Below are 14934 nucleotides of genomic sequence, written 5' to 3'. Positions count from 1 at the left end.
CTTTGTACTCAATTGACCATGATTCTGGGATTCAGGATTTTAAAGACAAGTAGTAGGTAGAAAAGTAACCTAGTCTCTGCCCCAAATAGCTAAAATCCCATTAGATCTTATCTCCTGATTTCAAACTTCCTTGGTTTCTTTACTCTTGCCGTATTGCTTCTTTGGATCTAGTTTCAGACCTCTTTCTGTGTCTTCACCTGTCTTCTGCCTTCCTCTACTTATGTATCTGTACTTTTTTTTTCTTTCTGCAAGTGGCTACTTTTTATTACTAACCTGTATGATTCCTCTTGAAGTCTGCAGTGGTTACTTATCTGCCTAACATTACCTTTACTCTATTTAACATTACATTGTTGAGTCACACAGTACTCAATATTCTTGGTGCCCAACTCCTACTAAATCAAACTGTTCTCATCTGCAATTTTATGTGATACTCACCTAAAATCATAGAACATCAGGCTACAAGGGATCTTAGAAATTAAATCACTCATTATTTCTTGACAAAAAAACAAACAAATCACAAGAGAAGACCTTTCATGAATCCTTCCTTAGATATTTTGCTTAATTGATTTGATTTCTTTCTGTGCTTCCTAAATATTGATAAAAGTTGCTGAGAAGATCTGGAGTAAGCCCTGAGCACCAACAGGTGTGGCCCCAAAACAACACACCTTATCTAAAGAGGCAGGGAAGTAGCTCAAAGGTCTGGAGTATATGCCTGGCAGACAGACACCCCAAGTTCGATTCCCAGCCACCTATGTATGGTCCCCCAATCACCACCATCTACAGCCCTGATTTCTCCTGAATCCTACTAGGCATGGCCCCGTGACTCCCAGAACTGCTGGGCCCGAGTGCATCTCATTACCAAGCGCCAATGCTGAGTTACCCTGCTGGGTCAAATGTCTCCATGACTGCTGCCACGCCACCACCCCCAGCCACCACCCAATTAAAATTACATTACAAATCTTTGTGTAGATTAGCATCCTCGGTTTTTGTAACTGATTGAGTGATTCTTTCCTCAGAGGCAACGCCACTTGCTTTGCGTATGGACAGACAGGTGCCGGAAAGACCTATACCATGATAGGAACTCACCAGAACCCAGGACTGTATGCTCTGGCCGCCAAAGATATCTTCAGGCAGCTAGAAGTGTCCCAGCCACGAAGGCGCCTCTTTGTATGGATCAGCTTCTATGAGATCTACTGTGGGCAGCTTTATGACCTCCTAAATAGAAGGAAAAGGTACTGGATATGAGTGGGGAACAGCAAACCTGTTCGCTTTCGAGTTAAGCCAGACTCTCACCGAATTATGGGATTTGACAAGAGGCTTTGGTTGTGTTGACACCTTTTTTTATGAAATGGAGTCCCCCTCAGGTACATTTTTTAAAAAATTGTCATTTCAGCTAGAGAAAAATGTAAATAGTCTTTCATTAGTATTTTGTAAGTGGTCAGTATCCTCGTGTTTATCAAAAAACTGTCCCTTTTATTTTAATCTGTGAAAAGTGATCATTTTCAGGGAGTCAGAAAATCAACAAGTACTTAGATCTAATTCCTATTTCTTTTGAACTGTTATTATACTGGAAGAACTGTAAGTTGTATTTTCTACATTCTTATTTTTTTTCTCTCAATCTTAAACTTAATGATGACTTTCGGAAATATGTAAAGAGAAAATTTTTCGGGCTGGAGCAATAGCACAGTGGATAGGGCATTTGCCTTATACGCGGCCAAACCAGGTTCGATTCCCAATATCCCACATAGTCCCCCGAACACCACCAGGGGTAATTCCTGAGTGCAGAGCCAGGAGTTAACCCCTGTGTGTCGCTGGGTTTGACCCCCCTCAAAAAAGGGAAAATTTTTCTTCATATTAGATTTTTAACTTTTAAAAGGTTTAAACTATTATCTTTACACCACAATAAGGTAATGTAGATATGTATTAAATACACATTTTTAAATCCCTATTGTATTTTTTGGGGGGATGGGATTGGGTCACATCCGGCAATGCTCAGGAATTACTTCTGACTCTGCACTCAGAAATTCCTCCTGGCGGTGCTCAGGGGATCATATGGGATGCCGGGAATTGAACCTTGGAGGGCCACTTGCAAGGCAAATACCCTACCTGCTATACTATCACTCTGGCCCCTGAAACTAATTAACTAGTAGGAGGGCCTGCTTTAGGGAGGGGAGGAGGAGGAGAGATGGAAGGATAAATGATTATCCTTTATTAAATTAACATAAATTAACCTCATGATAATTTATTAGTTCTCAATTGACCTGATGTGAAGACATTTTAGAAGCAGCCACTTCAGGTAGAAAGGAGGAGGGCATGACGGGGAAACCAAATAGGTAAAAGGCACGCCCCGAAGGAGTTCTCCAAAAGCATATACAAGGTCCACCTGTAAGCAGGCACTGGAGTAGAGGAGGGAGAGATCACAGGGCAGGAGAGGGGAGAGGCTTCAGGTCAGTAGGTCAGTAAGGCCACCACCATCCTCATGGGCACTACTTTGAGTGGCATCACTGGTGAGCCCATTGGGATCTTTGGGTTTGCCACAGTTGAGAGACTGTGCAGGTGTTCAGCATTCAGTCCTGATGCAAAGGCCAAAAAAAAGGGAAAATGCTAGTTGCAGTGATTTGAGTAAGAGTGGCCTCTTTTTATACTTTCTGGTTTTTTTTTTTCTTTCCTCCTGGTTGGTTTTGAAGCCTCAAGTTAGCTGAGTTACAGTTTTCCTTTCTGCCCAGTGCCCTTACTAGGAATCCTTCGCAGTCAGAATGGCCATTTCCTTTTTATTATAGTTGCCATAAGAATAAAAACCATTATTGAGTGTGGGGCAGGGAGGGGCCTGGGAGAGATAATTAGTTGTTTTTATGAAAGGACAGTCAGATATTTAGCTGTTGGATATTCAGTAGCCGTGAACTCCCCCAAGCGTCCTCAGGTATGACCCTGCAGACCCCTGAGCACCAGGGTAGCCCAGCGGTCCTCAGCACTGTTGGAGTCGTACTCAAGACCTCCCACTTGAAAGCTCTTTAAGCTGCTGACATGTCCCATGGGGCCCTTCAAATTTATTTCCCTTTTATTCTTTTGGACTACTTCTGGCAATGTTCAGGGGCTACGCCCAGGTCAGTGCTCGAGGCTCACTCCCAGTAATACTCAGCAGACCATTAGGTGCTGGCAATCAAACTTGGGCCTACATGTAAGGTAATGAATGATTATAGTCTACCAGCAAAATTAAAACAAATCAATTAAACCAAACCAATTAAGGAGCATGTAGTGAATATCGTTAAATTTTTTTCCCCCTCCATCTACACTACACAGAGCATGTGTTTCAGGCTATCTCCCTAGCCCAAATTAGGCTCCCCCCAACCTCGCCGCTAATTTAGTTTTGGGTCTGTGCTGGCAGTGCTCAGAATTTACTCTTGGCTCTGTGCTCAGGAATCATTCCTGGACCATATGGGGTGCCATGGATTGAACCCAGGTCAGCTGTGGATAAGGCTACCTGCTGTACTACCACTCCAGCACTTCAAATTAGTTTCTAAAGCAGAAAATAATTTTTTTATACCCTTGCATAGAAAGTGATAGAAATACTCTTCTTAGAGGATTTAAAAATCTAGTGGTATACATAAGGCTATTGCTTAGGAAAATTTTTGGGGCAAGCTCAGGTGATGGGTCTGGGATGTATGTTTAGGACTTCCTTTCAGAGTGTGACATGAGGGTTCTTATACCAGAAGCTTAACTGTTTCCATACAGTTGTCTTCTGGAAGGTCTGGGGCATCTGTGAGGCTGTTTCCCTCCAATCCTTCTGTAAAAATTTGGAAACTTGGATATAGTATAGATGGAAGGGGGGAAAAAAAGAATGATATTCACTACATGGCCCTTAATTGATTTGGTTTAATTGATTTGGTTTAATGTTGCTGGTAGACTATAATCATTCATTACCTTACATATAGGCCTAAGTGTTCTTCAACCGCTGGTCCGTGGATTAGTGCCAGTCTACTGTGTTAAAAAGCCAAAATCCACCTGTCTGCCACCTTGATTCTATGCTGGTTCATGGATCGGTTTGCAGGACAGGTGCCAGTCTGCAAGGATAAATAGGTTGAAGGACTCTGGCCTAAGGCTTTCGGTTGTAGCAGTAGCTCTTACTCCCTTAGAAAATATGACAGGACTGTTTACATTGCAAATAAAACAAACCCCAGTTTAATTGCTGGCAGAAGCATTTAGGAAAGTCATTGACTCATATAACTAGAAATCCTAGAGAACTGCCAGGCCCAAGAGTCTGTTTACTACAGACTCTCGAAGGCCCAGTTTCTTTTCTTTTCTTCTTCCTTTTTTTTTTAGGTGTGTGTGCGTGTGTAGGGGGGAGCGGGGTGTCACAGCCTATTTGAGGATTGCTCCCCTAGGGTACTTCGAGGGCTGTGTGGAGCCGGGGGCTGAAGGGTTGAACCTGGGCTTCCCACATGCAAAACATGCTCAGTCCTTCCTTGATGCGTTCTTTGGCCCAGGAGCCAGTTTCTTGGCATCTCTCGGGTCTATGGTGTCAGCTTCATTCCCAAACTGTCTCTCTTGTGAATACAAAATAGTTCATACTCTTCCGACATGTTTTCATTTCCCAAAAGAGAGCGCCCCTCATTCCCAGGCACCAGTCCACCTGAGAAAAGAATTTTATTTTGACTGGAGCAGCAGATGTCCCATATCCCCTCCTGAAATATCACCAAAAGTGCGGATGCATCACCAAATGATGGTGGTAATCAAGAACCATACCTGAGACTCAGGACTGGTACCTGTAAGTGGGGGAGTTGGTGGGGAGAATATACCTCAATCCCAGGCAGAGATGACTGTGTAAGGAGGTTGTGGTAGTACGGTTTCTGGGGCAGGCAGAAGCCAAGTCCACCTCAGCCACGATAGCCTCACTCTTGCATTGACAGGCTGTTCGCCAGAGAAGACAGCAAGCATGTGGTGCAGATCGTGGGGCTGCGAGAACTGCAGGTGGACAGCGTGGAGCTCCTCTTAGAGGTGATGGACTGCCTTCTTCTGTGTGTCTTTTATTTCGGTTTAGTTTTAGGGGAGGTCACCCAGCAGTGCTCAGGACTCACTCCTGACTCTGTGCTCGGGGATAACGCCTGTTGGTGCTCTGCGAACCATAGAGAGTACCGGGGATCAAGCCAGGGAGAGTTGGGTGCAATGCTAGCACCTTAACCCCTGTACTGTCTCTCTGGCCGGGGTAACGTCTGTATCGTCCCACTAAGTAGCAGAAAAAAAGAAAAAAATTTGTTTTGCTGTCCTGCAGCTTTAGGCTCTGCAGAGGTGAGCATCCCACTCCACCTGGTAAGTTGCAAGTCCTTCGTGAGGTCGACCTGACTTTCTACAGGGCTGTTATCCCAGTGCCGAAATAGCGGTAGGCAGGGCACTAGGGTGGACCCAGCCTGAAGTAATACTCAGGGATCACTTTCAAAGGCCGCTAACATATATCTCTGTGCTAATGGGTTCTGGGAGGTGCTGCTAGGGAGAGATCATTTTTCTCTTTTGTTTTATTTCTAATTTTTTTTTGAGGGAGGGGGCACACCTGGAGGTGCTCAGAGCTTACTCCTGGTAGTACTGGGGGATCATTTACAATGCTGGGGATCAGACAGGCCAGTGAATGCAAGACAAGAGCCATTCCAACTGAACTCTCTCCAGCGCTTCTAATTTGGTTTAAAAACATGCAATTTGCCATCAACTATTTTCAAATGTACAGCCCAATAGTTTTAAGTGTATTTGCATTGTTGTGGAACAGAACTTTTTCATCTTGCAAATCTGAAATGCTCTATCCACTAAACAATAATAACTTATTTCCTTCTCCGTACGGTCTCTGGTAGCTTCCAGTTCGCTTTGTTTCTATGAATTTAATTACACACAGATGCAAGGAAACCACATCTTTTGCCTGTAAAGATATTAAATATGATATGTGGTTTGCAGGCCAGAGTAATAGTGCAGCGGGTAGGGCAATTTGCCTTGCACACGGCCAACCTGGGTTTGATCCCGGGCACCTGATATGGTCCTCTGAGTATTGCCAGGAATAATTTCTGAGTGTAGAGCCAGGAGTCACTGAGTATGGCCCAAAACTTGGTGGGGGGGGAGAAAGTGTCTTTGGTTTTTTAACAACCGCTTTCAGTGTTCAGGCTACTCAGCTCCATACTTGCGAGTTACTCCAGGTGGTACTTGGGGGACCATGCAGGTCCCCTGAAGTCCCCTATGTAAGTCCCCTGAGCATCACTAGGAGTGGTCCCTGAGTACAGAACCAGTAGTAACTCCTAAGCACAGCAGGATGTGGATCCCCTAGAAAAAACAAATTAAATTAAGACCCTACTAACTTACTGAATAAACTCCCTGCCGAAATATCTATCCACAGTTAACAGATTAGGGTGGATTTTTTTCTTTGGAGTAATTATTAACTTAGGTACAGTTACATTCCTAATGAACCTTCCTTTAATGCAGTGACCCTCAATCCTGATTTTACATTTATACACGTAAGGTCTTTTTCTTACTTAAAAAAATAAAATAAGGGCTGGAGAGATAGTACAGGCCTGGTGCTTGCCTTTCACGTGGACAACACTGGTTTAATCCCCGGCACCCATATGGTCCCCTGAGCACCACCAGGAGTGATCTTTGAGCTCAGTGTGATGAATAGACCCTGAATATCACCAAGTATGGCCCCAAACCACCCCTCCAACAAATAATAATTTTACCTTTTTAATTGGGAAAAATAGATTGTACCGGAAAATGCATAAAACCTAAGTGTGTGCAGTTTTTGTAAAAAGCACCCTCAAAATCAACGACCCAGCTAAAGACAGAACACTGCAGCACCTCACAAGCTCCCTGTACAACTTCCCAATCATACTCCCTGTTTTGTGACCAATTTCTCTAATCAATTTCTTGTTCTTTAGTTTTACCACTGATATATTCATGTATCATATAACTTGGTTTTCACCTATTCATTAACTTTGTTAGGATCGAATTGCATTGTTTTGTGATTGAGTACTTTTGCTCAACATTTTGAGTTTTATTTAGTTTCATTTACATATTTTGCGTATGCTGTCATTTTCATTTTTGTTTGTCATATGGGCAGACCACAATTTATCCATTCTGCTGTTTATGGGCTTTTGTTTCTAGCTGAGGTTTCTTATAAACAATATGTTTTTCTGTGTATTTCGGGACACAGCACGAGTGCTCTAGAATGAGATGTGTCTAATTGTAAAATAATTTGGTCAGAGGCCTGGCATATTTTTGTCTTTATTCAGTGATGCCAACTGTTTTCCTAAGTGATATAAACTCCTCCACATGGGGTATGAGCCATTCCACTGCTCCTCAGCCTCCCCACACTTTCTAGTAATAGATTTTTTTTTCCAGTCAGGATATGACCTTAATTGTATTGTGGCTTTAATTTGCACTTTGCTAATTGAGAATGAAATTGAATCATTTTTCATATTATTAGTCTTAGGGATTTTCACTTGTGGAGATGCCATTTCAGGTCTTCTCTGTATTGGTGGGTTTTCTTTTTTCTTACTAATTGTGTGTTATGGACATAATAGTTTTCTGTGTCATAAATGTGTTGTCTCATTTTCTTTCTTATCTTTTATTTCCTCTTAAGATCTTTTAATGCTTATTTGAGTCCCCGTAACATCAGTTAAATAAAGATTTCTCACTGGGGAGAAATCCAGATATGAGTAGTATTGTAATTTAAGGTTGAAATGTAGTTCAAATCCTGTAACATCCATCCTTTAAAAATATATAGTTCTGGGCAGGAGAGATAATACAGTGGATAGGGCACTTGCTCTGCATGCAGCCAAACTGAATTCCATCCCTGGCATCCCATATCCCATATCACCAGGAGTAATTCCTGAGTGCAGAGTCAGTAGTAACTCCTGAGCATTGCCAGGTGCCCCCTCAAACTCCCCCACCCCAAAAAGATCCAAACAATTTAAGGGTCTGAAGATAGCTTAAAGTCATATCTGGCTTGCAGAGGCCACAAATCTGTAGTACCCACTGCCACATGGTTCCCTGAGTACTGCTGGGTGTGACCCTGTTGGCCCCCCTGCATGATGGTTCGAATAGCATCATGTCACTGGACATGAGCATTGAACCAACTGACCTGTACAGTGGAGCCAAGTACTGCCAGGAGTGGCTGCAGAGTGCCCGGAGCGCTCAGTGGGAAAACAAAACAATTTTAAATTGAAATACGCAAACCAGAGATTTCCTTAATGTATTCATAAAATGTGCAAAACAAATTGATCAAAACAAATCACAAAACATTTTCATCATCCAAAAAGAAAACTCCTTACTACCAGCAGTTACTCCCCACATCTCTTGGCTCCAGGGTCTGGCAGTTGCAGATTTCTGTTTCCAAGAATTTGCCTCCTCTCATTATGCCAGACGAAATGGAATCATACAGCATGCAGTCTTTGGTCTGGCTTCTTCGTGCGTAAGTGTGTGTGTGTGTGTGTGTGTCCAGGAATTGAACTCGGGAACTCACACGTGCAGGGCATGTGCACTAGGGACGGAAGATGGTATACAAGGTAATGCACTTGCTTTGCATGTGGCTGCCATGGTCTTGCTTCTAATTCCCAGCTCCACATGTGGTCCCCTGAGTACTGCCAGGAGTCACTCCTGAGCACTAAACCAGAAATAGCCGCTGAACAGCCTCAGGTGTGGCCCAACCCCCTTCCACCTCCACCCCTGCCAAACTAAATAAGTAAATAAGCTTTAGCATTGAACTACATCCCACTCCTTACCATTTTTTCTTGGTGATGTTTGGTGTAGTGCTCAGGGTTTCTCCTGCACTAAGCTGGCTGTACCTGGATATCTAGGCTGATGGTTCTGTGCTTGGGCCTGGGATTGTCACTGTGGGACCATTAGGGTCACACTGGGCAGTGCTCAGGGGCCACCCAGGCCACCCAGTGCTATAGAAGTTGAACTTGGTGCCCCCACAGGCCAAGCATTTTCTTCAGCCATTTGAGCTCTCTCCCCAGCCCTCCTAGCATCTTTTGCTTATTTTGGGGCCACATTCAGCTGTGATCAGCCTCTTTGCTCAGGGATCACACCAACACTGTTGGTGTTCAAGGGAATGCCATATATACTACCACGAATTGAGCTGGTGGGACCGGAGAGATAGTACAGTGGGTAAAGCATATGCAGCCGACCCGAGTTTGATCTCTGGCACCCATATGGTCCCTGGAGCCCACCAGGAGTGATCACTGAGTCAGGAGTAAGTCCTGAGCACCGCTGGTGTGCCCTCGTCACCAAAAAAATAAATAAATAAATAAATTGGCACCTCAGGTAGTACAAGACAAGTGCCTAAACCCCTTTACTCTCTGTCCAGTCCCGTCATATTTTTTTAAGTTTCATCCACCTTGTAGCATGTCTCAGCAATTCTTTCTTTTATGGCTGAGTATTCTGTTGTATAGATATGCCACATTTCATCTCCTGATGGGCATTTAGGCATTTCCCACTGTTTGGTTGGTGTGAATAAAGCTACAGTGTACACTCAGGGACACATTTTTTGTTTTCTGGATGTGTTTTCTGGTCTTTTGTTTGTTTGTTTTAGTACACACCTAAGTGTAGCATTTTTGGGTCATACTTTTTTTTTAGGAACTGTCAAAATACTGTCCAAGGTAGCTATTTCTGTTTCTACTTGCAACATTAAAAGTTGTTATTTTGGGGGTGGGAGGGCAACAGGGATGGACTTGGATCACACCTGGCAATGCTCAGGGCTTATTCCTAGCTCTGCACTCAGGAATTACTCCTGGTGTAATACTCAGGGGACCAAATGAGATGTCAGGGATCGAATCCGAGTGGGTGCTGCAAGGCAAATGCCCTACCCACTCTCCGGTCCAAAGTCGGTACTATTTTAAAAGCTCTCCAGGCAATGCTAGCATATAGCCATCCTAGTCTTTCTTCAGGTATGTTTAGCATGCCTAAGTAGAGTCAGAGAGAGAGCCAAGGGCAGGTTGGGTAATTGACGAGACCCGCCTAGAGCAGCACCACCCTTGCATGCGGTGTGTGAAAAGACAGGGTGGCACACCTTGATAGGGAATTTTTCTAACTTTGTTTTTCATGCGACAAATAACTTTTGCTTAAGGACTGGGACCTCTTATTTCTGTGATTTTCAGATTCGTTAGTTCTCGGGTCTCAAAGCCGAGGATAGGTTTTGAGTGTGGCTGTTTTCGAGAGTCACTTTAGAGCCAAGGGCCTCTTGGCAGAGATTGTAAAAACAGGCACTGAAGTGTATGGGCAGGGCTGTAGGGGCTCCCCTGAGACCGAAGCTGGTTTTAACCTGGTCCACCCTCTGCTATGGAGTTGTAAAGAAATTCTTTCTCACACACCTGTTCCTTGGGTTCCCAGCTTGCCCCAGCCATTCCTTTATTTGACTGGAAGAAAGTGGTCCACATGAAGACTTAGTGATGGGAAATTGGTCCAATTGAACGGGAAAGGCGCAGACACTAGCAGCAGTCCTTTATCCTTAGCGTAGTTGTGCTAAGGGGCAGCCTGGGCAAATCAACCCTTTACCCTGGCAGAGCTCAGGGCTCTGCTCTAGCCCAAGGAGTGCTGCCTAGGGAAATAGATGACAGATGTTTCTTATCAATATATAATTATATTATTGCCACTGATACCCTCAGTCTGTAGTACACAGAAGGTTGGACAAGATGGCAGAGAGCCCAGATCAAGGTGGAAAGTCAAGATAAACTCAGGCGATGTGAGATCTGACCCAACTACCCTCATCAACACTTATTGACTTGAGACTACAGCACTTACCTAGGTGTCACCCTTTCACCTTTTCTCAGGTATCATGCTTACTCAGGTGTCGCCTCTGTGTTTGCTCAAGTGTCACCCTCAGGTGCTATCTTGGTGTGTTATTCTCATACAGGGCCAAGGTTGCCTGCCTGCCCTCCCAGCAGCTTGTCCCACAGTCTGTCCTTCCCCCAGGAAGGTCTCCTTCCAGGCGGGCATAGATATGACCCATTCTTAGCAGGGAGACCAGGATTTCCCTGCCTTTACCAGGGGGCCTTACTGACTCCTCACCATTCCCAGATTTGGAATTGAGATTCTCTCTCTCTCTCTCTGGAAATTGATGGGCATTTTATCATCAGTTGTTGTAATGATTTGTCAGTGGTGGGTTATTTTTGTTTGTTTGTTTTAATTTTTTATTAGTGAATCACCGTGCGGTACAGTTACAGACTTACAAACTTTTATGCTTGCGTTTCAGTCATACAGTGGTCGAGTACCCATCCCTCCACCGGTGCCCATTTTTCACCACCAATGGTCCCAGCCTTCCTCCCACCACCCCCACCTCCACCCCATCTCCCACCCCACCCCTCCTCTGTGGCAGGGCATTCCCTTTTGCTCTCTCTCCTTTTGGGTGTTGTAGTTTGCAGTAGAGGTATTAAGTGGCCATCATGTTTGATCTATAGTCTGCTTTCAGCCCGCATCTCCCATCCCGAGTGGGCCCTCCTAGCACCCTTTACTTGATGGTCCAATCTCTATCGATTTGTCAGTTTTTTAAAGTCATTCCTTTTTTTTTATTAAATTTTTTTATTAGCGAATCACTGTGAGATACAGTTACAAACTTACGAACTTTCATATTTCAGTCATACAATAATCGTTTACCCATTCCTCCACCAGTGCCCATTCTCCTCCACCAATATTTCCAATATCCTTCCCACCACCCCCACCCCATTTATTGAATCACTGTGGGAAAAGTTACTAAGCTTTCAGGTTTAAGTCATACAATGATCAAACCCCTTTCCCTTCACCAGTACTCATTTTTCATCACCAAGAACCCCAATATACCCCCTCCCACCCCTCCAAATGCCTGTGAGGCAGATGATTTCTACTTAACTCTTCTCTACATTGATTACATTCATTATTTCAACAAAATATGCACCATTATTGTTTAGAATTTTCCCCCAAACAATCAGAATTGCTGAAAAGGCATTTTGAAATATTTTGTTTTCTATAGCTGGTTATGAGAATCAAATAATGTCATGCAGCCACGATTTTGGATTTCTGCAAAGAGCCAGATAATTATGAGATTGGTTTCTGTATGTCTGGTGTTATGGCCGTGCCAGAGAGCCGCTTGTGGGGAGTAACTCGTGACATCGGTAGGGCGTGAAGGACGTGCCGGTACCACCCCCCTTCCCATGAGACTGCAGTTGCCCCTTCACTGTCGGCTCGTACCTGGCTTTCCTATAAGCTCTGAGGCAGCGGCCACCTTGCTGCCAGGGGTGCGGAAAAGGCGGAAGGGAGCAATACCCTTTCCCTCTCGGGGAGGCATGGCGCCGTAGTTTAACACATGGTTCATTCACTTTTCTGCCGCAAGCTGACGGGTTCTGGATTCAGTCCTTTTGCCTCTGGAGCCATGGCTGTGCCAAAGAGCCGCTTGTGGGGGGCAACTCGTGACCTCAGTGGGGCGTGAAGGATGAGCCGGTACCGCCCCCCTTCCCATGAGACTGCAGTTGCCCCGTCACCGCCGCTGGCTCATATCTGGCTTTCCAATAAGCTCTGAGCCGGCAGCCACCTTGTATGCAGTCCAGATGCATTTCTGCCAGAAGCCGCTGGGTTTCAAGATTTGTATCTGAGTCTCCGGTATCATGGCTATTAATCAGGCCGTTTGTAGGTGGCGACTCGGGGTCTCGTTGGGATGGGAAGAAAGAGTCGGCTCCACCCCCATGTGGTGAGGCCCTGTGTGTCTCATCACTGCAGGCCCAAACCTGACTGTCCAGTGGCCTCTGGAGGATGGCGGTCACCAGGCCGCCAGGGGGAACAGGCCAAGGCACGAAACCTATTCCCACCTGGAGTGGCCCAGCGCCAGTAACCTACTGCAGGAATAGGACACATTTCTTCCAAAAGCCTTTGGGTTCCGAGATTCGTTTTTGAGACTCTGGGATCATGGCCATTAAGCAGTTCGATCAGGAACCAGAGAGGCCTTGCCTCCAATTATATAAATGATCCGGAGGTGGTTTGTGCGTGTGTCTCCCACATACTTAACTTTTGGCCGTTTACTTTCTTGGTAAACTTTGCCCCAAGTTTTTGGGGTCTGGTCAAAGGCACAGCAGCAATTTTGGGGTATCTGAAAGTCTAACGTTGCCATCAGGCTGCTGATGCACTCGCCTCACAGTTACAGATTTACCTGCTGGCGGCACTATACCCCCGTATTTTTAAGTCATTCTTGCAGACATTTTCTTTATGGAAAGGTACCTATTCCCAAATTTCTACTAAATTTGTTTTGTGTTCTGAGTTTTGCCTTGACTCTAAAGAGCAAGAGTTTCCTCCAGACCAGACTTTAGTTATCTATGTGCCTAAACTGCAGAAGTACTCAGAACCCTTTGCTGTTTGTGCTTGAGGTTTGATGGGTAACGCCTTCTGAGTAGACAGAGCTGGGTCCCAGTGCCCTTGAATCTTTCCTGTATCATTCTGGACTGACCTTCCCCTTCCTCCCTCCCTCCCTCCCTTCCTTCCTTCCTTCCTTCCCTCCCTCCCTCCCTGCCTCCCTCCCTCTCTGCCTCCCTGCCTCCTTTCTTCCTTTCTTTTCTCCCCAGGCACTAGAAAGCCTAGGTTGATCTATAAAGTTTTATCTCCCCATGAAGCTGATTATTTTACATTTGTGAAAAGAAATAGTTTAACTTTGGGGAACAAAGATGTTTGCTCTTTATTTTTTTTAAGTGTTGAGGGGCCATAATAGTACAGCATGTAGGGCACTTGACTTGCATGTGACTGACTGGGGTTTGATCCCTGGCACCCTATGTGGTTCCCCAAGCTCCTCCAAGAGTGACCCCTGAGCACAAAGTCAGGAGTAAGCCCTGAGCAGTACTAGGTATGGTCCAAAACATTAAGAAGTAAAAAGGTATGGGTATTTGTCATGGTTCTAAGTTCTTTACATGTATCATCTTTTAGAGTTTCTCTGTAAATAGAACCAATGATATTACTATTTCAGAGGTAAGAAATTCACCTCAATTTCTTAAAAAAGTGAAGTGATTTGCAAAAGTTCACACAACCAAGATGATATCTACATCCAGTCTAAATTTACATATTTCCCTCTTCGCTTCACTTGAGTTGAATGTCATTTACAGAGAAAGTTTGTATGATTCTTTTCACAATATTACTCCTCAGAGTTTAACTGGTTTTTCCCAGTTTCTGAAAGACAGTAATCGTAGGCTGTTACTGAAGTTCAAGAAACTGAACCAAAGGCCAGAAATTCCCTTATGCCTTCCCCAAAAGGTAGTTTGTCAGAAAAGTCTGCCCCTCCAGTAGATTTTTCTGAGCACTCACAGGTCCCTAGTACAACATGGTGTAGTGAAAATGCTATGCAGAACTTTAGAATAGAACCCCAGAAGCCGGCCTTCCTCGAGCTTCCCTTGGGGGTGAACCTCGGGGCCATCGTTTGAATTTTCTGCCAGTCCCCAGAGTTCTTGAGAGTTGGACCCTGAGGCCTCTCTGCGCTTTCTTAGGTCTCAGCAGAAGTCACATCATTGCTCACATGTGGCAGAGGGTGCCTAGTTGTCAGAATGTCTTAGAAAGCAGCCTGCCTCTTTTGTTAAGTTGTTAGCTTAGCCTTCTATTGGAGTTTGACTCTGTGAACACTTAATTTTCAAATTAGGCTCTGTTCATTATGCTCAAGTTAAAATTCTGAGAGATTGAGAAAAAATGAAATACCACATCCATATTGTAATTTGCTACAAAATAAGTGAATTTGTCATAAGTTCCTTACTTTGTAGGGTTTGATTCTGTCATATTACATCTGTAGGTGAGTATCAACCTCTAACTATTCCTCATCTGTCAACTGCTTATAATAATCATACTTACCTCATATTAAGCTATTGTGCAGATTCTGCCAAATAATACCTTATAGGGGCCACACCCAGTAGTGCTGAGGAGAGGCATTCTCTGTGATGTTTGGCCTGGGGGTGCTCAGGGAGCACC

The 14934-nt window shown here is 44.5% G+C and overlaps 1 protein-coding gene across 1 annotated transcript in view; it reads left to right on the top strand.

Annotated features, from left to right (window-relative positions):
- KIF24 (kinesin family member 24) overlaps positions 1–14934 on the top strand; it is a 41121-nt gene that overhangs the window by 12784 nt on the left and 13403 nt on the right. The window contains exons 4-5 of the mRNA XM_056117424.1: positions 1017–1232; positions 4908–4995. Of these exons, the coding sequence (XP_055973399.1) occupies positions 1017–1232; positions 4908–4995 (304 nt within the window). The remainder of the gene's footprint in view (positions 1–1016; positions 1233–4907; positions 4996–14934) is intronic.

The sequence above is a fragment of the Sorex fumeus genome, unplaced genomic scaffold (assembly GCF_029834395.1).
Source record: "Sorex fumeus unplaced genomic scaffold, SorFum_2.1 ptg000034l, whole genome shotgun sequence".
Classification (NCBI taxonomy): domain Eukaryota; kingdom Metazoa; phylum Chordata; class Mammalia; order Eulipotyphla; family Soricidae; genus Sorex; species Sorex fumeus.
Note: the sequence above shows the minus strand (reverse complement) of the source record. Positions and strands in the feature narration are given on the sequence as shown.